This window comes from Tenrec ecaudatus, chromosome 2 (genome assembly GCF_050624435.1).
Source record: "Tenrec ecaudatus isolate mTenEca1 chromosome 2, mTenEca1.hap1, whole genome shotgun sequence".
NCBI lineage: Eukaryota > Metazoa > Chordata > Mammalia > Afrosoricida > Tenrecidae > Tenrec > Tenrec ecaudatus.
Genome location: NC_134531.1, coordinates 89,725,926 through 89,753,440, shown reverse-complemented (window position 1 = coordinate 89,753,440; position 27,515 = coordinate 89,725,926). Strand labels below are relative to the sequence as shown.

At 40.9% G+C, this 27,515-nt stretch overlaps 1 protein-coding gene across 1 annotated transcript in view; it reads right to left on the bottom strand.

The window, feature by feature from the left end:
• Positions 1-27,515, bottom strand: part of ADGRV1 (adhesion G protein-coupled receptor V1) — a 724,059-nt gene that overhangs the window by 69,160 nt on the left and 627,384 nt on the right. The window contains exon 89 of the mRNA XM_075542665.1: positions 19,438-19,559. Coding sequence (XP_075398780.1) covers positions 19,438-19,559 — 122 coding nt within the window. The remainder of the gene's footprint in view (positions 1-19,437; positions 19,560-27,515) is intronic.

The window sequence follows — 27,515 nt, the reverse complement described above, 5'->3', positions numbered from 1 at the left end:
GCAGCATAAAATTAAGAAAACAAAAATCATCCTAGAGTCTAGCCAGAGAATAAAGTAGTTAACTATGGTGTACTCAGGAAAACCCGTAAGTTGCAACATCCCGAAGCATTCCTCATTTGTACATAAACAACTCACTGAATCCTGAAAGAAGAGGACGTAAGGAAGATTTGACAAGTGCATCTTATTGAGAGTAAGAAAGGTTTGGTAATACATTCCGAAAGTCCAGCCAACTTGCAGCAATGACTCAGAGGCACACATTCCTGAAGATACAGCTTCAATTTGCACGTGGTGCTGCTTCATGTTACTTACTATTGAGGCCCCCTTACGCTTCGTTGGCTAACTCACACGTTGTATCTCACTACAGATTGCATATACCTGAAGTCATGTTGTCAGTGGGAAGAAATAGGAACAGGTTTTTCTCCATTTGGAAATAATGTATTTTCTTGGATGTTTCCTCAGAATACTGAGACTGGCTACAAAATTTCCAAAAATATGCAAGTACACAAAAATCAAGCGAATACACAGAACCTCTGGGTCCCCCCAGCCCCGGTCCCCAGCAATAGCTGCTCGATTGACTTCTTCAGAAATAGAAAGCACACATTGAAGATATGATGAATGAGATTCACGGAATAAAAGGCAACAGAAGGATATTATCAGAAATAGTGCTGAGAATTTAAAGTTCTACATATAGAAGAATGAAGTTGGACCCCTACTATAAGCCTTATGCAAACTCAAAATGAATCAATACCAATGTTCTAAGACCCAAAGCCACAAAACATTGGGCTAAATTTCGGGGCCTCCTTTTGGCAAGGAATTCCTGATATAACAACAAAAGTACTTGCAACATGATTATTAAAAAAACTTTTGTGTATAAAAGGATGGTATTTTAAAAAATGACATTATCGAGAAAGTGAAAAGACATCCTACAGAATAAACTAAAAAACCTCACTGCCAACAAGTCAATTTCAACTCATAGCATCCCTGCAGGACAGGTTAGAACCATCACTGTGGGTTTCCATGACTACATTTTTATAGGAGCAGAAAGCCTCTCTTTCTTCCAAGGAGTGGTTAGTGGGTTTTAACGGGTGACCATATGGTTGGCAGCCCAATACATAACCTACTATGTCACTGGGGCCCCATGGATCATAGAGAAGGAGAGAAAATATTTAGAAATCATATATGTGACAAAGGTAGGCTATCCAGAATATAAAGAACTTCTAAAACCAAACAGCACAAAGACACCAGATTAAAATATATATATTGCAAAAAACTTGGCTAGACTTTCACCAGAGAAGCTGCACAAATAGCCAGAGAAGCAGCACAAATAGACATGAAAAGATGCCCCAAATAACTCAAAACCACAATGAGTGATCACTTCATGCCTAGTAAGATGCCTACTATTAAAACAGAAACAACCCCGTCCCGCCCCCACCCCCCACCCCAAATAATAAGTGTAAGGATGCAGAAAAATTAAAACCCTGGTCCCTTGCTGGTACGGATATAAAATGGTGCGCACCAATTTGAAAAATTGTTTGATGTTCTTCATATAGTTAAACATAGCATTACCATATGACTCAGTCATTCTATCCTTTCGTATATTATACCAAAAGAAGATGAAAGTAGGTTCTTGAACAGATATATGCATACCCATGCTCATTTCAGCATTATTCATAGTAGCTAAAAGGTGGAAACAACCAGTGTTGATTAATAGAAGCATGAATAATCAAACTATCTCTATTTCTTATGAAATATGGATATTATTTAGTTATAAAGAGAAATGAAATTCTGATATATGCTATGACACAATTGAACCTTGAAAAGATCATGCTGGGTGAAACATGTCAGACACACAAGGACAAATATTACATGAGTCCACTTCTCTAAAACATCCAGAACAGAGAGAACCATAAGAATGAAGCAGATTCATGGCTACGGGGACCGGGGAGGGGGGTGAATGGAGCAGGAAGATCAAGAGTTAGTTAGTGGTGACGATTGCACAGACAGTGACTAGATATTGGACATTTGCAAATGATTAGAAAGGCACTTTTTATGCTATATATATTTTTTCACAGTAACAATTTTAAACAAGGATATTACGGAACGTTAAATTTCTTAGGAGTATCTCAGTGGAATATGACACAATATTGAAAAGTCTATCTAAAGATCGGTTCTCTTAAATTTGTTTTAAGCATTCATATTTCTGGTGACTCTGAAAACTGTAAAGTATTATTAAATGCATTATTTATTAATAACTTGTTACTAGTAACACAGTTACTGCTGCAATAAAGTAACCAAGAGGCAGATTCCTTTTGGGATCGGAAACACCTGGATAAATTTTCATATTGGCATAAACAGTAAAAAGGAAGCATTCCTGCAATACTTCCCTTTCATTTAGTAAGTTACAAAGTATCACTAATAGAGTTCCAGTTTATAGCCATGGGTTTATCCACACACAATGTGTTTAAAAATGTCTCGGAAATCAATGGTTGGTTGCAAAAATTCTCTTCCTGATGTATTTGTCTTAGACTTATAGGAGTACTTCTAAAAGAAAGAAAGGGTGGGGGGCACAGTGCCATGGGAAAAAATAATTTTGAGGTCAGGGCTAATATCAAAATTTTCACAAGACTCAAGTGGACCTTGTTCCAAACTAGTAAAGCTTCGCAACAAGCTTACAGGAATGTTGTCTGCAAAAATAAATTCTTTTAGAAAGATCAGTGTGAGACTAGTTCTCGTGACACAGGTTTGTCATGAGTCAACATTGGCACAAGGGTATTGAGTTCGGTTTTGGTTTTTGGTGAGTCCAATAGATATTAAAGATGTCTCAAGTGTGCAATTTTCACAAAATGCTATGCCAAAAAAATGCTATGCCACTCCATTATGTCTGTCAACCACTAGTCCTCCCTTAGTATAATCCATGTCCAAGGCCTCGGCTACTTACTATAAGTACAGAGGTCACAAACCATTAAGAAGGGGTTTCCACTATGGCGATGAGGCAGGATTAAAGTGGTTTTTTTTTTCTGAGTCCCCATCTTAATAGAGAATATGAATCAAGTTGTGACCCTTTGTTTCCTTGAGGGTACGATCTGCAGAACGCAAAATACACACCTCATTCAAGCCATCTTTGGGATCTCCCCTTCCAAGTGAGCATGGATAGAAGACAAGTGCAGAGGTCCCATGAGGGACAGCAATCAGATGCAAGTTACTGCCCATAAAGGGAGTCTGCTGGCCCAGGACGTGGGTGGTCTATCTTGATGTGAAGCCCAGCTCACCTTTTGGCCTGGCCAAACAAGTGAGACCTTCTTTCACTTTCAGAAATTTCACTCTCTTGCTTTGGATCCTGCCTCTGACTTGCTGCTGCCTAAACTCTGGTTCTTGGGATCCAGTTGCAGCCTGTCACCTGACCTGATTCACCAGTATTTACGGCTTTGTGGATGAAGGGGATCCTCCAGCTGGGTGTCAGAACTTGACACTGGGGACTTATCAGCCCCTACAACTACATGGGCTATTTTCTTAATGGTTTGTTTTCAAACTCAAGAAACGTCCTTAAGGAAGAATATCAGAATTGCTACTTTGATGTGGTATAAATCGCAGGATACAGAGTTCCTTCTGAAAGGGTTAAAAAGATAAAAGATGCTCAGAAGTATATAGATCAAGATGGAAGATATGTCATGTTATAATAATGTCATATTTTGATATTTTACTTAATGTGTGTTCTTATTGTTTTGTTAAAAATACTTTAAATTTATTATTTTATATACTGATTGCCCAGAAAAGAGGCTAACAGTTAACATTAACAACTGGTATAAAATTCAAGGATTGATGGAATACTAACAAATATTTCCACAAGCTGATGAAGCACTGGAAACACTTGTCTATTCCAGGAAATTTGGAAGCCAGCTACTTTACCAACTGACTGGAAGAGATCCCTATTTATGCCCATTCCAAAGAAAAGTGAATACACTAGAATGCTCAAACCACAGAACAATATCATTGATGTCACACACAAGTAAAAGTTTGCTGAAGATCATCCAACAATTGTAGCAGGGCACTATTGTTGCTTCAGTGGACAAGGAACTGCCAGAAATTCAGGTCTGATTCAGAAGAACACATGCAAAGACAGATAGCATTGCTGATGTGAGATGGATCTTAGCTGAAAGAGAATACCAGAAAGCTGTTTACTTGTGTTTTATTGACTATGCAAAGGTATTTACTGTGTGGACCATAGTGAATTATGGAAAACTTTGAGACGAATGGGAATTCCTGAACGCTTCACTGTGCTCCTGAGAAACTTATACAAGGATCAAGAGGCAGTTGTAGAAACAGAACAAGAGAAGTTTGCATGGTTAAAATCAGGAAAGATGTGAGTCCGGGTTGCATGTCTCACCATACTTGTTCAATCTGCATGCTGAGCAAATCACCTGAGAACGTGGATTATATGAAGAAGAGTGTGGCAACAGAACTGAAGGAAGGCTGATTAACAGCTTTCCATTTGCAGTTGCCATCGCCTTGCTAGCTGAAAGGGAGGAGGACTTGAAGCACTTGCTGATGGGCACCAAAGGTTGTAGACTTCAGTAGGGATGACAACTCCATGTGAGGAAGACCGAAATGCTCACACCTGGACCAAGAGGTAACATCAGGATACACTGGAGAAAAGGTTGAAGTTGTCAAGGATTTGGCCATGCCTAGATCCACCATCAATGCTTATGGAAGCAGCTGTCAAGAGGCAAAGCACGTGTTGCATCATGGAAGTTTGCTGTGCCAGGCCTTTTTAGCATATTGAAAAACAAAGATGTTATTAAGGTGTGCTGACCCCAGCCATGGTATTTTTCCATTGCCTCAAATCCAGGTGAAAGTTGGACATTAAATAGGGAAGAATGTAGAATTGGCTCATTTGATTGTGGTGCTAGAGAGAATATTGAAGGTAGCATGGACTGCTAAAGGAACAAACCGAGCCGTCTTGCAAGAAGTATGGCCAGAGTGCTCCTGAGTAGGGAGGATGGGGACACTTCATCTCACAAACTTTGTACGTGTTTTCAGGAGAGACTATTCTCTGGAGAAGGACAACACGCATGGTACAGTGGAAGGAAGGGCAATGAGAAAGACCCCCAGAAAGATGGATTGACACCTTGGTCGCAATGGGCTCGGGCAGAAGAACAAGTGTGAGGCTGGCCCAGGATCATGCAGTGCTTCATTTATTGTTCATGGGTCATGATGGGGCGGAACTGATTCGACGGCACCTAGCAAGAACAACACCGATTTCATTATGAAAGAAGCCCATGCTATGACAATTTGAAGGTAATGTATTTGATGAAAAAAAATCAGAGGAGAATTTATTGTCATTTAATTTGTCTATTAATAGTCATTGAACTCGATAATATACATTTTAAAGAACTTCCTTTTGACATACGACCAGATCACTCATCCAGTTCTAGTAATTAGATTACACAATTCTATCAAACTTCTTTCCTCAGGATTCTACTTCAGAGTCCTCAACTCTTGTTGGAGGCATGAGGGGAGCTACCTGTTTCCCCCATCAAACCTTCAGTAAAAACTGCTGCAACCACAAGGCCCAGAGAGCAGAGAAGCAAAGCCAAAGGGGAACAGGGACTTCTCTCAAAACAAGTTCCTCTCTTCACTTTGGAAGACCAGGGCCTACTTAGGACAAGTGCTTCTGCATTAAAGCAGGCTTTAATTGGCCAGGCTCAGGCTGCTTTAAGCCCCTGCTGAGAATTTGTATTTCCCCCCTGGGTACAAGGAATCCTGGGAATCTTGTAATATGCAGTCTCATTCAGTATATGTAGGGTGAAAACACAAACTCTCATCAGGGGCTTACAGTGGAACCAACTCATTTGAAGCCATGGTAGATAGTGCTCTTTATGTTTTGAAAGTGGGGTTGCCTTCATACAGTAGCAATTTATTAAATGTCAAAAAATAAAGCCAGAGACTTCTAGTACTTTCCAAGAAGTGTTAATGGAGTTGTACATTGGCTGCCATGTGCCTATTGATAAGGCACTGCAAGGTAATATATGTTAGGGATTCAGGAAAACAAAGACACACATATATTTAATAGCATGATCACATTTTAGGGGCTTGAAAGACAAAATGTTAGAGGCTGGAAACTACAATAAATTTGTGCTAAGGCTATGCGTGTCATTGATCAGATGAAACAGGTCACAATTAGTAATTGGCCTTGATTTCTCTAAACTGATTTATAAAAGTGGCAGGTTTCCTGAATCTTGTAGATTGGTTATTTCAAGCGTCTCAAGTGTGCTAGTTGTTTTCCCAGGCTAAGAAATGGACAAACCATGGAGTCAGGAGAAAAGAAAGAAGGAATGCATTCAGACAGGAGAGACAGAGCACCTTGTTGAGATGGGTGGTGCCAGGCATTTCAATGAGTTAACTGAGTGGGGGAGACTCTTCTCAAATGTATGGCTAGTAGACAATACTAAAACAATTCTTTCTCAGAATAAGTTAAATGTTTTTGAATAATTTTTCACAAAATAAGTTAAATATTTTTAAATGTGTATATCTAGTAGTACAGAAAATGGAATACGCAGTATATAGGAAACAGGGTGGTGGTCGGGGGAGTAGTATGTTAAGAACCCTCATCACTGAAACTACATTCATGGAAGGTGCTTAGTGGGAGGTCAGGTTCTGGGAAAGGCATGTTAAGTTACATGCTTGTGGTGCAGTGAAATTGCTTCGTCTGGCTCTTCTATCCAGGTCTTTGTAACTCCCACCAAATGACAGAATAGACCAAGCAAGCAGAGTGTGTGAAACACTCGGGGATTTGGTCAGTTTGGTTACTCCACTGGGTAGATCAATGAGAGCAACCTCCCATCTGAAGCATTTCCTCTCTGAAGTGGCAGAAGCCAAAAGGCACAGAGGTCACCACACTGGGACCAAGAGACAAGCAGAGGAGCAACACCAAGCCCACCAGGCAGAAGTACAGGCTCCCCTGCCCACGGAATGAGTCAGAGTCCAAGGGAGCACATGGCTTTAAAGGTCAAGGACCAGAGACAGACACGCCTGTCATCATGGTTGGGAAGGGGCTCTGTAGACACAATAATGTATCCTTAACATTTCCCACTCTCTTAGCTTCTTCTCTAATAAACCCCCAAATCAGAATGGCCATTGTAACAAATGATCAAGCATAGCAGAGCCATAGAGTACTGTAGGAGGGAATGGCTGGTGTCAGAATAAAATAAAGGCATGTGGGCTGTGGGTGGAGGCATGGCTGACATCTGCTTTATGACAGTCCGCTTTGGGTTCCTTCTCCTTTGTGTAACTAGAGGAGGTCACTCATGGCCCCATACCATTTCCTCAATGGTTAAAATTCAATAAATAGAATACAGTAAATGCTCAGAGATGGCATAGACTAAAAGTTTATAAGTGGAATTGGACACTAAAAACACAGGATGTGATAGAAGCACCCATTTTAGGAAGAAGGAAGCAGGCATCAAGAAACAGTCTGTTAAGATCACTCATGATTGAAACCACAGTCATGGGAGTGTATAGTGGCAGATCAGATACTGATACTTTTCTGTGAAGAACCAAGTTCAAGCACAGCGAGAATCCTACACTGGTCTCAAGAGCCATGTCTGGCTAGTCAACAGACTATTGAGATCACAATTCCGGATGTTGCTATTCATTGTGAGATGGAGTAAGATAGTCACTGCATAAAAACACACACATGTTTCATCAGTCCAGCGGCTACTCAACACAGGAGTGACAGAACCTGAGGAAGACGATGTAAATACAACTCCTTGCTTCAGCGTCTGTGTTTTCATTTTGTAAAGTTATAGAAATGTTCAGATGTTTCAGAGAGCCCAGGAGTCTCTACAGGACAAGTATAGTGATAAGTCTGGTGTAACCAGTGACACAGCCCTACCACCCCCTGGCTTTTGTATTTGGATCCCAAAGTTTTCTGGGAAGATTTTGTTTCCATTCTTTATGAATAGCTCAGGTCCTAGTCATCAATGATGACAAAATTGTATTTCTTATTACTGTTGGAAGTAAAGCAAGGGAGTGCCTTTATACAATTAGATCTCTGTAGCTGATTACATAACAACGTGTATTTCCCAAGAGTTATTTGTCCTCAGAAGGAAGCAGCCAAGACTAAATATGTATTGTATCTAAGCAAGCACCTGCACAACACCCCTCTTAGCTGTTACATGGGAATTCTCACAAAAGGTAATTAAGCAAGAGTTATTAATTTGTTTCTATATTCTATTTGATGAACTCTGTACCTTTCCTTGCACAGGCAGAGAAATACATTCCATTGGTCATGACACCTCAGTACCATTTTCATGTGGAAAATCAGGGCTTTGAACTGGCAGGCAATGAACCAGCCATGGCTGATGGAAACAAGGGTAGAGTATGTGCTGCATAGCAACAAAATCTCTTGCTTGTTGAGTTTTGACCGGAGTAGGAAAAAGGCAGCAGTGTTCAAAGATGGCAGACAACTGATGCCAGTTTGACCCGGTTCTAGGTGCTAAAGAAGGTTACTTAAACTGTGGTAGATATAGATGTACCGATATATCAGCCATTATTCAACGACATTAGTTAAATCTATCATATAGTGCAACTGTCACCATTATTTGCTTCCAAAATCTCCATCATTTTTAATAGGTGCTCTGTGTCCTTTAAATAATGTCCTCTTCCCCTCACCCCCAGCTGTCCCTGATAACCAGTACTAGAGCTCAGTCTGTATACACTTGAAGACAACTTGAGTTCTAAAGTTGATTCAAATCAATGTCAAGAACAGCGACAAGGAAAGAAGAACTGAGGAAAGGAAGAAGAGAGAGGAAGGAAAAACAAAGGGTAGGAAAGAGATGCCGAGAGGAATGAGGAGGAGGAGAAAAAGACAGAGAAGGGTTTTTAATAAAGTTTATTAGCCAGCGCACTGACTAGTGCTGAGTTAATTCTGATGCTCAGAGACCGGGCAGGGCAGGTTAGGTTTCTGAGGCTCGACATCTGTACGGGGCCAGAAAGCCTCTTATTTCTCCCAGAGAGGAAGTTAGGTTGGAACCACCGACTTCGCAGTTAGCAGCCCAATGCTTAAAACACTGTGCCACCAAGTTTCTTTGGGGCTTTTTGGTGGCCACAAAAGAATAAAAAAAAAATTTGAGGGGAAAAAAAAAAGAAAGGAGGAGGAGAAGAAACTGTTCCCACCTCGGAGTCATTTATTTCTCAGTATTTAGCAGTTAAAGACACAGGGCTAGGAATGAAAATCATTTTAACCAGCTGATTCTTCACTTTGAAGACAGATATATTTTTAGCTGCACATTCCATGTTGTGATTCCTTCTCTGAAACGGGGAATGGTTTTAAAAATGGCACGGCACTGCTAGAGACCAGATGCTTATATAGACGAACATGTATAAGTCGATCACAAGCTGTTCAAACGGGGCTCTGGAGAAGAGTCTCAAAACTGACATACTGAGGGGTGTCAGACCCCAGGATTGTGTAAACTTTCACTCCCTTGCTAGCTTAAGCATTCCAAAAAGAATATCTATCAGCTTTTGGAAAGCTGCTTCTCTGTATCTGAACCTTCTCCAAAAATGGATTTTCTAGCATATCCAAGAAGTTACTGCCAGCTGTCCTCATTAGCTCACATAGGATTTCCCACACGCCAGTACGTTATGAGAGAACTTGAGAATATGACCTGAAGTAAATGCTGTATGCCAGTCTGAAACTGGTTCACGCTGAAAGTAGTACTTAAAAATAGTTGCAACTAGGAGTGATCTGCAAAACATTTAGCATCTAGTGTGACATAGGCACTGACCAGCGAGACTGGCTGGAAGTCTAGCATTGAAATAAGGAACTAAGCAGAATCTCTCTGCTGTATCAGGAATTAGCTTTTAGCTGTTGGTGATCTGGGAGGCAAGGGAAGAAGCCAAACTAGCTGGGAGCCTGGCCCCATGCAGAGGGGTTGAGTAGCTATTTCCACATTAAAATGACTGTTAGGGTCCTACCAGTATCTCCCAGCTGAATATCATGCTTGAGTATCGACCCCTAATTAATCATTACACAAGTTAAAATATGACTAGGCTTCAAAAAGCTGCGTGATGTTTTAGTTCCTATTTCCAGGGGCCTTTTTAAAGCCCCCTCGTGTATCTTGGACTAAGCCATTTAAGAAAGTTAAGATCTATATACGTATTAGCACAAATTCACTTAGAAAGCAGCACTACTAATTCATTATTATTAGATGAGGTCAAGAAAATGAAATTTTGGATGAATATATCAGAGATTAAAAGTAACAGCCAGGTTCATATGCCCTTCCTGTGGGTAACGCTAGCTGGCTCCAAGTGGACCGTAAGGATATTCACAATAAGCTAATGTCACCCTAAAGATGTTACTCAGTGGTATAACCCAAAGCTCTTCTTGGATTTGTCAAACATACCAATTGTGATCATTAGCTTTTGTGTCAACTTGGCTGGGTCTGGATTCTCGGTGCTTTAGCTTAGTGATCCACTATGGTAAGACCTAATACAATGTAATCAACTCCATGATGGGATCTGCTATGATCAGCCAAGCAGCTGTGGGAGGATTGGGGTAGAGTACAATCAATCTACCAAGTTAAAGTCCTTGGGGGAGTGGCCCAATGCCTATATAAATGCACACTATGGGGATGCTTGCTTGCTTCTTGTTTTTTCTGGATTGTGCGCCTGGCTCTTCAAACTCTGATTCTTTGGACTTGAACTAATGGCCCATGATACTGCCTGATGATCCTGGGAGCTATTGGTGGCTGGCCATCTGACCTGCCTCTGATCTGCTGACTTGGATTCCCTGGACTCTGCAGCCACAAGTCTGACTTGCTGAGCTGGGATTCATCTGTCTCAGCATCTACAAGCCTGTTGGCTTCCTGCCACCTGATTGGTCTTCCTGCTTTCTCCTTGATCAACTCCTGTAGCTACTCAAGTTAACTTCTCAAGTAAGCCTTCAGTTTACCATCTGAGCCAAAAGGTTGAACTGATCTGAACTCACCCACTTCTATAATTAGGAGCCATTTTCTCCATTTAACCCCCCCCCTCTCTCTCTACACACACACACACACACACACACACACACACACACACACACCACTGGCTTTTATTCTTAGAGAGCCCAGCCTAACACACCAATAAATAACAAAAAAATAAAATATATGTAGTAGATATCTGTTGATTTTGCCTACCTAGCACTTGCCTACCTTCCCTCTCGAGTTAATTGAATTCCTTAATGGGAATTCTATTCCAAGTAGTTTTATTGAAGTCAGTCCATTCTTTCCATGCTTAGAGTCTGCTCATGATCCAGGACTGTCATTGTTTGATTAGTTTCTGGATGGGATAAAATGCACAAGGAAGCCACTTCAGTTTCTCCAATTTCTTCCTATTTGGGATTAAATTTTCCCTGCTGGGATTAATAGACTGGTAGGAGGGAGGTACGTCTTGTACTCAGTGGTAGTTACCAGGGTTAGTGCACTCAGAAACCCTCTGAGAAAAATGAAGAGCTCCAAAGCCATTGGAATCATGAATTATACAAACACAAATAATCAAAATAACCCTGTTGTACACTGGCATGGCTCTATCTCATGGTGACTTGTTAAGTGTGCAGTGGTCTTCAGTGACTGACACTTCATGAGACATACTCAATACTTAACAATCTCCTTACTTTACAGATCTTTGGAAGAACTGGATAGTTTTTTATTTACATATATGAGGTTTTCTGGGAGACAATGGAAATCACTCCATCCTTAATATTCAAACTTATTTAATTTTTGCAAACTGGTTCAATAATATATTTAAGATTTCAAAAAAAAAGATTTCCAACCACCATTGAATACCACAGATTTCTAAGCACTTCCTTTTCTTGACCATTTTCCAACTGACCATAAACCAAAAGCCAAACCCACTTCCATCCAATTGATTCAGACTCAGAGTGAGCCTATAGAACTGTTCTTTCAAAGTTTCAAAGAATGTAACTTTTAAAAAATCATTTTACTAGAGGCTCGTACAACTCTTATCAAAATCCATTCATCCATCCATTGTGTCAAGCACATTTTTACATTTGTTGCCATCATCATTTTAAAAACATTTTCTTTCTTACTTGAGCCCTTGGTATCAGCTCCTCATTGTTTTCACCGACCCTCCTCCCCTCCATTCCTCATGAACCCTTGATCACTTGTAAATTATTATTATTTTTTCATGTCATCGGTCAGTGTAAGATTGTAACTTTTTATGGAAATAGAAAGCTTAGTCTGCCTCATGTAGATCAGCAGGTGACCTGCAGTTAGCAGCCAAACACGTAACCCGCTATGCCACAAGGGCACCTAACTCATCTGAGTTAATGGAGTTATTTACTTTCTGCAAAGAAATCTTTTCTCAGTGGTGGGATTCAAATAAATTAAAAAATGATTTGCTGCCCTAAAGACCAGTTTAAGTATATGAAAAAAGAGATAGACCAAAAGGTAATTTATTGTTTCATAAGTAAATACTTAAATAAGAGCTAACCAAAACTAGATTGTTATAAGAAATATTTAAAAAATATTAATGGACAACATTAAGTAATACCTGGAGAGAAAAAACAATAAACTGTTAAAGATATTTCTCTACTGCTTCTTGATTGGTGTCCTCACTGGAATATTCTTTGCTTTTGCCGAACACTGTCTGCTGGGGGATTTATCCTTGACCATCGTTTCTCTGTACAAGGAGGATTCCAATCCTTTGGAGGCAGACCAATTCGACATTAGTCACACTGCTTGATGTTAGAAACAGTGACTTGTCTTTCTGAACATATTATTATGTTCATTTTTGAAAAATCCCTTTCCACGTCTGCTGAACCTACAACCATTATTCTCACAATATTTTAACTCTTTGAACAGTTTCAGGAATTGCCTACTTCCCTTACTGTCTCAGGGGAACTTGGGGCATAACACAAAGCTGAACTGAAAGACAGCATTCCCCCTCTGGTTGTTTGGCGCTTTTGTTTCTTGACATTACATGCTTGCTTCCTCAAGTAACCCAGGCAAGGGGATAAAAATGGACTATTTCATTAACTGACTGCGACCGCACGATTCATAATGAAGGCGATTTAACCATGGGGAGGGAGGATGCTTTAAGAAATATGCGGTAGTGATTGTGAATTTCCCTTAATATGATTGAACAACTGAACTATTCAATTGTCTGACATGTAAATTATGTGCCAATAAAACTGTTGGGAAAAAATTAACTATAATGAGTTTTATGAAATGAAAGTATTACAAGCATGGTTCTGTCTACTTTTTTATATTATGAATGGAGCGAACATTAATCTGGGCACTTAGAATGCACTGTTGGGCAGATGAATGCTAAAGAAGAGTAAGGAATGTAAATCTGCCCTATAGAGGGATCACTGTTCTGCACCCACCAAATTATGTCCAGCCCCCCATATTTGAGAGACCCTTCATTAGAAGTGCCAATTTAACTGCCAAACGGAATGCAAAATTAGATATCAGTTCCACCGAATCGGTACAAACTGGCTGAATCCTACCACTGCCGTTCGCTATTCTACCTCAGGCTTACAAGCCATTTCTCTCAGCAAATGACCTTGCCTCCTGCCTTTCAGGGGACAAAGGGGCATTAGGTGCAAATGCCATCCACTTCCCACTCTCTCAAGTCCTTGGTAATTTGTCAGGTTCACCCATCTTGCCTCTCATTCCCTGACCTCTAAGAAGACAAAACAACAAAGCTCTCTACTTTCCCCTCTGATAACCCGGCAGCACCTCTTCTGTGTTCTCCCTGTCTCTTCCAGCATCTTCCCTGCACAGTCTTTAATCCAGTTACCAGTTTCTTGATTCTTTATCGGTACTTTCCACAAGTTAAAAAAAATACAATACTTACTTTTAATCAAACAACCTCTCTAAGCTATTGCGTTCTTGCTTTGCATCCTCCGTTAAACTCCTTCAATAATAAAAATAATGCCTTTATATTAGTGGCCCTGCACAGTTGCTTTATACTCATTATGTCATTTAATTAAATCACACTCTAATCCCAAATAGTATTTATCTCCATTTTGGAGTCGGAGGAAGTAGAATTCAATAAGTAACCAAGGCTCTGCTGAGGTCAGTAATCAAATCCAAACCCACTGCCGTTCAGTCAATTCTGAATCATGGGGCAAAACAGAACTGCTTCCACAGGTTTCTAAAACTAAATCCTCATGAAAGCAGACAGTCCCAACCTCCCCCCGGTCAGCTGGTGGGTTTGAATTGTTGATCCGGTTATTTAGCAGCCACCACCTTAGCCCATAGTGTCCCCAGGGCTCCTGTGGAGGTCAGTACTCACTGTCACTGAGTCAATGCCGACTCACAGTGACCCACACTGTGGGTTTCAGAGACTGTTAACTGTTTATGGGAGTAGAAAAGCCTACTGTGGCCCTCTCACAGAGTTGCTGGTGGTTTCGAACTGTCAACCATGCTGATCTCAGTCTACCACATAACCATTACACCACCAGGGCTCTAGAGGATACTAAAGTTAAGATTACCTTCCACTAGACTTGTGGTTCTCAGAACAGCATAATCCAGATACACACAAGAAATGTGAATTCTCAGAGACCACCCCAGACCGGCTGAATCAGAAATTCTAGGGGTGGCACCAAGTAACCTGGCTTATCAAGCCCTGCATGTAGTCTCGATGCATGTTACAATCTAGGAATCCCTACACCAGAATGCTCTTTTGGTTCCTATTTAACTTCTTAGCTACACTTGACAAAGTTAGGCATCATTTCCGTTTGAAGCTTTCTTTTCTATCATCCTCAAACTGCTATCTCCTTTTTCTCCCCAGATTCTCTGATTCCTTATTCACAATCTTTTGCTCTAGCCTTCTTTTTGAATAAACTTAGTTATTCAAATATTTAGATCTCTAGAACCTCCCAAACCTGTGTTTTCTCTGATATCCTGGAATTGTTTTTCCAATGACATCATCCATACTCCCGAACCCAACTCACCACCTACACAGAATCAGCCCTACCGCCTTCTCAGTGCTTCTGTGCCCTCCCTTGGCACCTCCCAGATGCCAATGTTCCTCAATTCACCCCACTTAGGCATTACTATGGGACGTTGCTCTGCTACACTGCACATCACTGGCTAACCAAGAGTCATTAGGAGTCTTTGGGCGGTGGGAAAGTTTAACAAACTCAGAAGCCTCGCCCAAAGCCTGGAGGTTGGAGTCCATCCAGAGGCACCTCAGAAGGAAGGTCTTGAAATATGCTTCTGAAAAATCAGCCGTTGGAAAGGCTAATGTAATACCAACAACAACAAAACTTTATTGCCACTGATTCAGATTGACAATGATTCTATATATGGATTCTGAGACTATCAATCTGTATTGGAGAAGATAGCCTCGTCTTTCTACTGAGCTACTAGATAAGTGAGTGAACTTCTTTTAGAAGTCTATGCTAATATTGTTTGTTCTGCCTGAAATCTGGAAGCCTGGTGGCAAAGTGGTTATGTGTTGGGCTCGGATTCCCAATGTTCACAGTTTAAAACTACCAGCCACTCACTTCATGGGAGAAAGAAGAGGTTTTACTTCCATTAACACTTACAGTTTTGGACACTTATAGGGGCAGTTCTAACCTATCCGATAGGGTCGCTATGAGTCAGCATTAAGTTGAAGGCAGTGAGTTGGTTTTCTGCCTGAAATACTCATCTTTTAAAAAAAATCATTTTATTAGGGGCTCATACAACTCTTATCACAATCCATACATCCATCCATTGTGTAAAGCACATTTGTACATCCATTGCCCTCATCATTTTCAAAACAGTTGCTCTCCACTTAAGTCCCTGGTATCAGCTCCTCATTTTGGGGGGAAATACTCATCTTTAACCATATTCTCATCATTTATTTAATAAACACAAGAAAGTGCCTGCTTATCATGTGTAACTCGAGACAACATGTCTCATCTAAAGCAGCATCTTCAGGTCTTGAAACTGCTGCCATTCAAGTACTGCTTTTAAGACAATTCAGAAATTGAGATTGCATGTGAAATTTCACCAGCTAAGATGATAAAACTCTAAGGAAGTCTGCTATGTATTATAATGTCACAGCTAAGTGAAGTGCCTTGGTAGGATGTCAGATGGAACTTGGACTGAAGTTCTACTAAGCCCTAGAGAATGAAAAGTGACTGGGCAGGGCCTGTGCTATGCGTGGCTCATCTCTGAGGCTTAGGTAAAATGCTAGCACTGGTGGGCCTAGGCAGTTCCTACACTCAACTTTCGTTACACTTGGTTTACACGGTGTGTTAGTCTGGGTTGACTAGAGAAACAAATTCATAGATATCCACATGTGTGTAAGAGAGAACTTCATGTCCCAAAGCAATTATATATTCAGAAAACATCCTAGCGCAGTGCAGATCAAGTCCACAAGTCCGATGTTATTCCATATGCCGATACTAGTCCATAAATTCCTCTTTAGACTCCCACAGCCATCCAAAGACATGGAATGCAGGATAATCACAGGCTGGTGGGTGGAACATCTTGTGGATCCAGTGGCAGGTGAAGCACCTCAGTGCTGGCATGGGTCCCTATGGGGCTCCTCCAGGTGCAGGCCTCTGGCTCTATCGGCAGAGCTCCATGTGGCTTGTCAACGGGAATGTCTCGAAGGGAGTGAGTGTATACGGCCTCCAGTGAGCCACTATCTCCTTCGCACCTCCAAATGAGGTCATCAAGCTGTGACCCGATTGACAGGCTAGACTCCATCCTTCACAAGTTGACAGGAGATGATGTAACTGCCATGCACAGCAGTTGCTGCACTGTATTATTCCAGCTAACTGACGGACTACTCCTTTGACTCGGTAGATCATAGACGGCCAAGGCTGCCGTTTTCATCCTGGTATTCACAGCACTAGTGCACAGCCTATCAGGTAGTAGATGCTCAATTATATCTCTATCTATATTTCGATACATATGTGTAGGTTTGTAAGTTTGTGTGTATATATATACATACATGTCTATGTATATATATGCATATCTATGGATAAATTAAAGTATTCCTACCAAATCACAGAAACTTTGATTTTAAAAATTCAAAACGTAATGCTCTGTTTTCTACACCCACAGAGCTCTATATACTTCTGAAGGCAGAGTTTCCATCTTCTCCAACACTTTCTGGGAGAGTTCTGCACTTTTCAACTTATAGGAAACCCCAAACCACACCCACTGTAATCACGTCATAGTGACCCTATGTGGGGTTCTGGGACTGTAAGTCTCTAGTGGAGCAGACAGCTTTACCTTTCTCCCTCAGAGTGGCAGGTGGATTTGAACCCCCAACCTTGAGGCCCGCAGTCCAATGCCTAACCTACAGCATCTCTAGGGTTCCTTACTGGGCATCCTTGAGGGGCTCAGATCGTGTTCTTTTTAATTCTTGAATTTTGATTTTTTAAAAATTCTAGAGTTGTTGGGTGTATGGGGTAAAATTTCCCAACAAATCTCTCAGAATTGCCCTTGCTACCCTTGAAAAGGTGTATTGTTTTTTGGTGGGGCGGAGAGGTGGGGTGGTGGTGGAGAAAGAAATAAAAATATTCCCTGGCACAATTTTATTAGCTCCTTTCTCATCAACATAGGTTTCCATTTTCTTAATATATCTTCGTAATGTCATTCTGTTTTTTGAGAAAATCAAAATTTACCCCTTTGAAATCTCAGAAAGCATTTGCCATAACTTTCTGAACTGACCTTTCTGCATTGAATTTAACTTGGTGAGACCATCACTCAAGCACTGGCTTTGTTTATTTTTTAAGATTTCGCTGTGAGATCATCAGTTTCACATTTAATGATTCAAACACATTGTTTATCTCATGCATTACAGTTCCCTCAATGTAACACCACCCTTACCGCTTCCGGCTTGGGTCTCATGTCTCCATTCTTTCTTTCCTAACCCTTCGGTCTTAGTTTTTGGGTGAATGTTGATCCCAAAGGCTGCTGGTCCCAAGGCGTGCACATCTCAATTATTACTCTCATAAGCCTGCATATTTTTGAGCCAATGTTTAATTGGATTTTTAAGGCACCCTAATGAGTCTAAGACAAGTGGATTAACGAGAGAACTTGTGTGCAGCTACCCACTGACAGCAGAGCCACGGTGAAGCTTCTTTTATTGGGAATAAACCCATGCAGGTACAACTGGAACTGTAGTAGCAATACTTTTATACTTAACGTTGTAAATACAATGTATATATAATATTGGGACGTAGTTCTCCCAATAGATCTATGCACATATCTATTATCTATCTCACTACATGTACACACATACATACAAAAATTATGTCAACTTCATTCTAAAATTTAAAATGATTTGGTACATTTCCTCTCCTAATAGATGCTATGCCTTGATCGACACTCTCATGTAGCTTTGATTTCACTAAAGAGTTTCTCCTAGAAAGCAAATCAAACTGTACTGTTAGTCAGTTACACTTCCCTTACATTCTATAATCCTAAATATATATACCTATTGTTATTGAGCTGATTCAGATTCATAGTCACCCTTAGGACATAGTAGAACTTCTCCCTGCAGTCTCATAGGCTGTAAATATTTATGTCACCAGAAAGTCTCAACTTTCTCCTGAGGAAGGTCTGGTGGGTTTGAACTGCCTACCTTGCATTTAGTGTCCCAAACCCTAACCCACTAAGTCACAACTAGGGCTTTTAAATATACATAACTATGTTGTTGTTGTACCCCAACCCCAACACACACACACACACACACACACACACACGTTTTCCGGGAAGATGGTAGCAAACATAACTGCTGAGAGTGGTAAATTTAAGAAATTGTCTTATTCTAGAAAGAAGCATTTCACTTTGGAAAATAAAGGAAAGTGTGTTCATCTGTTCCACTTGTTAATTTCAGGGTGAAATTTTTTTCCAGTTAGCAAACACATTTAAAAAGTCAGTTTTAAATTCTGCTACAGTTAATATAATTCCTAGTTAGGTTACCCAAGCACTCCCACAAAAGGGATTGAAGTCGGGCTTTGGAGGGATGTTAACCATTTTCCAATGAACCCAAAGACTCTTATTTCACTGAGAACCACGCTTCAGAGAGTGCTGGTTGGACATCACTTCATATTTCGCTAGTCAACTAATCTAACTTCAAGATACAACCCCGGTCCAAATAGTTGGTTGGCCCTACATTGCTACCACCTCCCGGATTTATAACTTACAGAAAAAGAAAGAGACTTTTCTAACTATGTGGATATATTTCCAAAAGGGAAAAGAGTCAATATATTTCAGAGTTAAAGTTAGGACCCCCCAATCATTTTATTCCAAACTCTTTTTGCTTAGTCCTCAATAATTTAATTTATAGCTCTTTGCAAAGTTATTCTGTGCACAAATCACCAGTATGTGGACACTTGATTGTTAACAATGAAAAAGGAAAGGTCCTGTGTTCCTTAGATGACTGTGCATCGTTAGGGACGGAATTGATAAGCCTTACCTGCAGACTGTTGAAAATGACAAAGAGGACCAACATCCAGAAGTGTCTGTAGGCCATGTGAAGTCCTCCCCAAAGCCACGTCATGGAAATCAGGGCAAAGAGATATAAAACCAGTGGGATTTCTAGAAATTATAAAAACAAACACACACACAAATAATTTTTTGAGCTTCAGCATATCACATAGTCACATTGTTTATTTAGTTGGCGTCTTGCAGCATTCTGTGAGCTTAAGTGCCCATTCTGAAGAACAGCCTTGGAAATTCCCTTCTTGTGCCAGAGAAGAGAAAGCACAGTGCTGCTTCCACATTCTCTCTCTTTCCTAATGGGTTTGCCGGTGGGAAGGGGGGTTGGGATGCTGTGAGGAAGGGTAACTGTTCCTCTCCTCGAGTACCACCTACTGGACTGTTTAGAAAATGCCTCTAACAACTATGAACTCACTGCCCTTTGGTCAATGCTGGCTCATAGCAACCCCTGGTGGATTTCCAAGCCTGTTCCTGTCTATGGTGGGTTTGAACTGCCAACCATGGGATTTCAGCCCAATGGCTAACCACTACACCACCTGGGCGCCTACAAACTATAGCTGTGAAATAATAATTCAATCTCGGTGGAAGAGTGGATGTCTTTAGAGTGTCCCGGCAGAAAATTGTAGGCAGAAAGATGCTCATGGTCTTAATATAGCCTCACCCTGTATTCTATTATTTTAATTTTTATTTATTTTTTGCTTTTGCTGTTGTTGAAACACATCATCCATTCAACAATTTCTACATAAACAAGTCAGTACTACTTATATCTTTTAAATTGTGCAACCATGTCACCCTCTATACCAAAGTGTTCTACCCCGATTAGCATAAACCTACTGCTCCTTCAGCTTCCTGTCAAGCCTCTTGAGTTGCTGGTGCCAAGTTCATCCCACACGACTTGTTCCTGAAAGAGCACGATGCTCACAGCAGACCTGCTCTACTGTGTAAGGCAACCTCTTTGGCTAAATGAAGAAGTAAGGAGATATTGGGGTTTAAGGCTTCAAGATTATCACAAGACAATAGTTCCTGTATTCATCTTCTTTTCTTGCCTGAGTAGACACCAAGATTTATACCTAAGTTAGGAGAAGAGACAAACTAATTCATTCCTATCAACCCTCAACTTATTCTACACGTCATTTTCTCATGCCATTTGCATCAGGAGTTTTCAGAAACCGATTCTTCAAAGCCAGCAGATGTCATTATCCTTCCAGTTTTCCCCCCATTGAGTTTTAACTGCAAAGGGAGGATTTCTACATGTGACAAGTCGTATAAGATTGAGAAGTAAGAACAGATCTTGACAGCCACAAATGAAAAGAGCTTCCAAACCATTTGAAAGGCCATGCTACCGACGACTCTCAAAATAGACCTCGAAGTCCATATTTACCCACTGTCATCAATTAACACCTGAAATTCACATGCACAGGATATTTACACAGGTAAATACAACATTAGCCAACTGTGCATTTTATTTTGTTCTGAAACAAACTTACAAAAAGTAGGGTGATACATTAAAAATGTTTTTATTCTAAACAGTTGAATATCATCCACCTTATCCATTTCCTCCCTCTGAATATCTTTTATATGTATTTCCTATAAGGCATTCTCCCACATAAGCACAATACAACCATCAAACCAGAAAACTAAGAGTACTACATTACTACATGAATGGCTCAACGAAAGACCCCAGTTCAAATCCCATCAGCTGTCCTAGGGAGAAAGATGATATAGTCAGGGTGCAGGAAAGTACTGATGAAACACACAACTCTCCTCTAGTGCTTTGGTGCTTCCTTCCCCCCACTATCACGACTTCAATTCTACCTTACAAATCGGATTAGACCAGAGCACGCACACTGCTACAGGCAAGAGCCGGAAACACAGGGAATCCAAGATAGATAAACCCCTCAGGGCCAACAAGGAGAGTAGAGATACCAGGAGGATTAGGGGACAAGGGGGAGAGGGCAGAAAGGGGGAATGGATCACAAGGATCAACTTAGAACCCCTCTCTGGGGGACGAATAATGGAAGAGTGGGTGAGGGGCGACAGAGGACAATGTAAGATATGGAAAAAATAATCTATAACTTATCAAGGGTTCGTAAAGGGAGGGTGGGTGGGGGACGGCAGGGGAAGAAATGGGAAGCTCATGTGAGGGTCTCAAGTGGGAAGAGAATGATTGAAAAGGATGATGGCAGCATACGTGCAAATATGCTTGACTCACTGGATGAATGTCTGGATTGTGATAAGGGATGTAAGAGGCCCCAATAAAAGTATTTAAAAGAAACAAACAAAATGTATAGTCTTAAAAATCCTATGGGGGTTGCTATGCATCAGGATTGACTTGATAACAATGAGCTATCTGCTAGTTTACATTACTACCACACACAGTTCATCCAAGACCGGCCAATTACCCCAGTCATTTCTTTAGCGGCATTAGGATCCAGTTTAGAACCCCTCCTTGTCCAGTACACTCATTTTACAATCTCCTCTAACCCCAAATAGTGTCTTTCTATGTCCTTGACTTTCAAAAGCCTGGCACTTTTGAAGATTATAAGGCAGTTTTTCTTGTCGAATGTACTTAAATTGAGGCTTCCTCGGGAGATTGAGATGATAAACGTTGGCAGAAGCATCCTGAAGGATTCTATGCTCTCCTCACTGCATTCGTTAGATGGGACACTTTTAATTTGTCCCCTAACTGAAAGTCATCTCTTAGTGATCAGAGGCCACAGAGTAAAGGTGTCTTTGTGGGTTTACGCAGACTGGATCTTTAAGGGAATAGAAAGTTTTATCTCTCTCTAGAAGGGCAGCTGGTGGTTTTGAACTGCTGACCTTGGGGGTTATCAGCCCACCTTGAAAGCCAGAATGCCGCCAATATTCCTTATGAATTGCAATTGACTCGGATGCCATGATTGTTTGTTTTGAGAGCGTATGCTTTGGTCACCTGATAAGCAAAATGACTGCAGGATTTTCAACGTTTTATCTTTGTATCTTGTGTGGCTGCGTGACATTACTTTGAAGTGACTGTAAATATCCTTTTTCCTTATCAGATGTTCCATATAGTCTTTGATTTTTAAAAATCTGAACTCATGAATTCTTATTTCATCGAATGAATTAACATCCATTATTGCTATTATATGTTTGACATCTAAATTGTTCTTGGTTTGGTTAGCTGGAACCCCTTCAGGGCAGTTTCTGTGTTTCTGTTACTCCATCATTCTGTGGGCTCAAACATCATATTCAGTTTGTTTGTATTTTCTCTGCTCCAGTCCTGGTTTTCTGGGGGAGAATCATATTTAGAAACCAGGGTGTGGGTAACTAGGGTGTGCTCACTGCCATTGACTGCTGCTTCTTTCAGGCTCTACTCGTAGAAAAAGTGAGAGAGCATGTGCATTCACACCCATGGAGAGAGAGAGAGAGAGAGAGAGAGAGAGAGAGAGAGAGAGAGAGAGAGAGAGAGAGAGAAAGAGAGAGAGAGAGAGACATATAGTTCTCCTCTGGCTTAATGCAGTGAAAGTCCTTAGTTCCTACCAATGCATCTAATTCCTATCCCATAACATTGACTCCAATTTTCCTATTTCCATTCTTCTAACTCCCCCTTCTGTTCATGAGATCATTTTCTCATTATTCTTCGTGTCTTTGAGCAGCTCCCCTGTATGTAACCCATCTGTCTTTGCCGTTATCCTCTCCCCTCCGCAGATGCCCTCAGCACTGCACCCCTCACGCCAGGCTGCCCCTCGTCAGTCACAGGGCTATCCTTCTCCCAATGACCTGGGTTCTTACACCCGCTGTATACCTTGTTCTTTATCACCAAACAGCTTGCGCCTTAATTTCAGGAAGGGAAGGCATATGAGAGATGGTAAAGAGACAGGAGGAGGATAGAACAGTGGAAAGGGCAAGTTAGCCATTTTTAAAATTTTTAGGTAAGAGAGACTGTGCTGATATATTTCTCAGATATGCTGTTTGTACAAAAACAAAAAATTATGGGTTATTCTAATAATGTCAATAGAGAAAATTAAAATTTAAAATATAAGGGAAAGCTTATACAGACACCTCTTTGGTCATTAATGCCTTTGAGCAAGACAGGAAGATAATACATTCAAACCTATTTCATTTTTATTTAAAAAAATAATTTTTAACTAATGAAATCATACACCTTGGTAAATGGCCAGAACCTCATTTTTACTTCTGATGAAATACTCGGATCTTTAGGAAATGGCCTAAGCTCCCAAAGCTTTTCAAAGATTGGGTATGAAGTTGGTGGTTGTACTCTTTGCACTCACGGTGTAAGTACAAACTTATATTTGCAGCTCTTGCAGAGTACCAACGGACATGCACATTTTGCATGAGCAACTAGGAACCAGTCTTTCAGACAACGGCCTGCATGTTCCTCTGAGCATCTCGCACTAAGCACAACAAATGCAAGTGCTTGCAGTTCACAAAGTCTGGTGGAGAAGCCAGGCGAACATACTAGGATTAGACTAGAAACACGTCTGGCCCATGCCTTTTTGACACTGTGTGCAATTGCGTGGTAGTTCAGCACCCCAAATGACAACTTTTGCATAGAAGAAACCAGTCATGAACCACTCAGTGTGCTGACTCCAGGCAACCATTGATAAAGACATGATTTCAGAGAAAGAAATGTATCTAGAGGCAACTGTATTGGTCTGGGTAGACTAGAGAAATGAAATTCATAAACACTCATAGTCTATGAGTTTTATACAAAGGGTAATCGTACATTAAGCATCCCAATCCGGCCCCGTCCAAGTCCATAAGTCTGATGTTAACCCATATGTCCAACATAGATCTAAAAAGTCCTCCTCAAACTCATAAAACACAGGCATGGTAGTAGGGCAGGAGGAAGGTCAAGGGAGATGGAGGAAAGAGCTAGGAGTCAAGGGGCATTCATGGAGGTCTAGACAAAGACATGTACATGCAAATATATATAGGAGGATGGGGAAATAGATCTATGTGTCTATATTTATAGGTCAAGTATTAAGGTGGCGGAAGGACCTTGGGCCTCTACTCAAACACTCCCTCAATGCATGAATACCTTCTTTTATTAAATTGGAACTCTATGATGCTCACTCTCCCAACACAACGGCTGGAGCCAAAGTGGGTGAACAAGTAAATGTGGTGAAGAAAGCTGATGGTGCCCGGCTATCAAAAGAGATAGTGACTGGGGTCTTAAAGGCTTGAAGAGAAACAAGCGGCCATCTAGCTCAGAAGCAACAAAGTCCACATGGAAGAACACACCAGCCTGTGTGATCGAGTGATCCCAAAGGGATCAGTTACCAGGCATCAAAGAACAAAAAATCATATCATTGACTGCACACCTCCATGATAGGATCGCTGAAGACAAATGGGTGCATAAGCAAATGTGGTGAAGAAAGCTGATGGTGCCCGGCTATCAAAAGAGATAATGTCTGGGGTCTTAAAGGCTTGAAGGTGAACAAGCGGCCATCTAGCTCAGAAGCAAATAAGCCCACATGGAAGAAGCACACCGGCCAGTGCGATCACGAGGTGCCCAAGGGACCAGGTATAAGGCATCATGCAAAAAAAAAAAGATATAAGTGTGTGTATGTATGTGTATATATATATATGTATGTGTATATATGTATATATATATCATATTAAATGAAGGGGGAAGTGCAGAGTGGAGACCCAAGGCCCAAGTGTCGGCCAATGGAGATCCCCTCATAGAGGGGTTTAGGAGAGGAGATGGGTTAATTAGGGTGTGAGGTAGTACCGATGAAGAACACAGCTTTCCCCCAGATCCTGGATGCTTCCTCCCCCCAACTACCATGATCCGAATTCTACCTTGCAGGGCTGGATAGGACAGAGGCTGTACACTGGTACATATGAGGGTTGGAGGCACAGGGAATCCAGGGTGGATGATACCTTCAGGACCAAGGGTGTGAGGGACGATGCTGGGAGAGTGGAGGGTGAGTGGGTTGGAAAGGGGGAACTGATTACAAGGATCCACATGTGACCTCTTCCCTGGGAGACGGACAGCAGAGAAGGGGGGAAGGGAGACTCCGGATAGGGCAAGATATGACAAAATAACGATGTATAAATTACCAAGGGCATATGAGGGAGGGGGGAATGGGGAGGGAGGGGGGGGTGGAAAAAGAGGACCTGATGCAAGGGGCTTAAGTGGAGAGCAAATGCCTTGAGAATGATTGGGGCAGGGAATGTATGTATGTGCTTTATACAATTGATGTATGTATATGTATGGATTGTGGTAAGAGTTGTTTGAGTCCCTAATAAAATGTAAAAGAAGAAAAGAGAAAAAAATGATTAGGGCAAAGACTGTACAGATGTGCTTTATACAATTGATGTATGTATATGTATGAACTGTGAAAAGAATTGTATCAGCCCCAATAAATTGTTAAAATAAAAAAATTAAAAAAAAAAACACAGGCAATGATGCTGACTGTAGGAGAAAAGCTGAGTCAGTGAACGTGTGAGCATCTCAGCGCTGGCAGGGTCTCCACGTCGCTGCTCCAGCACCCAGGGCTGCACCAGGGTAGGTCCATGTGGCTTCTCCTCAGGGACGTCTCCTAGGAAGTGAGCCCTGCCAGCTGAAGCAGGGAACTGACTTAGGAAGCACAACTAGTCCGACCATCAGAGAGCAAGAGCTTCCAGACTCAGAACAGTCGATGGCGGAGGAGTAGGCTGTCCATTTGAGAGGAATGAACCCCTGGAAACCCTTGACCAGCAGGACCCGAAGTAGCAGAGTTTGAAAGGAGAAGGGGCGGTGGGGGTCATGCTCTCAAGGAAAAGGGGCACACTGCTGAGTAACAAATACTATGGATTCTACTGACAACTTAAAAATTCACGCTCCATTCAACAAAAACTCATTAGTTTCATATTTCCTTAAGCTGTAACTCCACATTTGGTGAACTATTGGCAATTTCCCTGTTGTCTGTACGAGTCAATCTTTATCAAAGCAGTATATTTATATTTAGCAATGCTAGAAGGTTATTGCTAAGTATATCTAAATATAAATGCGCAGCTTTGATCAAGATTGACTCATACCGACTTGTGTAAGGTCACTATGAGTCTGAATTGACTCAGGGTAATGAATTTTTTAGAAGATTATGTTTCATAATGAAATAATTTTCAGAGAAGAGAATCATTTCAATGTCTGCAATAAAATGTAAGCTCTCAAAAATACTATTGGTCCCAAGCCATAAAGATATGTATATAAAAAGACTATACTAAGAAGGCCAAGATTGTGTCAGGATGGAGGGGGAAAAATCAAATAATCAAAGTACTTAATTGAAATACTTAAATTAACAAGGAATCACTAATGTGAAGAAGAAGCTATTTGAAATGGGCTTTAGCGAATGAAATTGCTTGTGGGAAAGAGAAAAACACAAGTAGATGTGTCATTTCGTACTACTGTCATTAAGAAAATCTACTAACGGGGGTTTGCAAATTCCAGTGAGGATACATAAAACCGCTTTATTTTCCAGTGGAAATATGATTTCAGTGATTTTAATTGTCATATTCTAAGAAACTCTCGGGCTATATTATTTATATTCTTTGTAATTGCTGCCTTGTCTTTATTTCTATGCACCAGTGACAACAATAATGGCTTTATTATGGAAATCACACTCCATTTACATGAGGCTGAAATTTATTCTGTGTTTACATTCTTTTTAAGTACGTGTTTTAATTTTACCTTGCTGACCTTTCGGTTCTAACAATTTGGGATGTGCTGCTAAAACAAACTAATCAACATAAAACACGGCACACAGCTGTGAAGTAATGTGGATTTAAGATATTTATGGGTCTATTTCCAACTCTCTCGGAATGCATTAATTTTAAATGAGAAAGAAAGGTAAATGGAAGGGGGGAAAGTGGCTTTATTTCTAAAATGTGGGTCCTTATTCTGAAATTAACATATTTCAGAGACAAAGGAGCCTTGGTGGAGGAGTGAGTTACAAACTGGGTGAGTAACATTGAGATGAGCCATGAGAATCCACCAGCTACTCTGGAGGCAAAAGATGAGACTCTTTACCCCTGTAAAGAGATCTAGTTTTGGAAACCCACAGGATC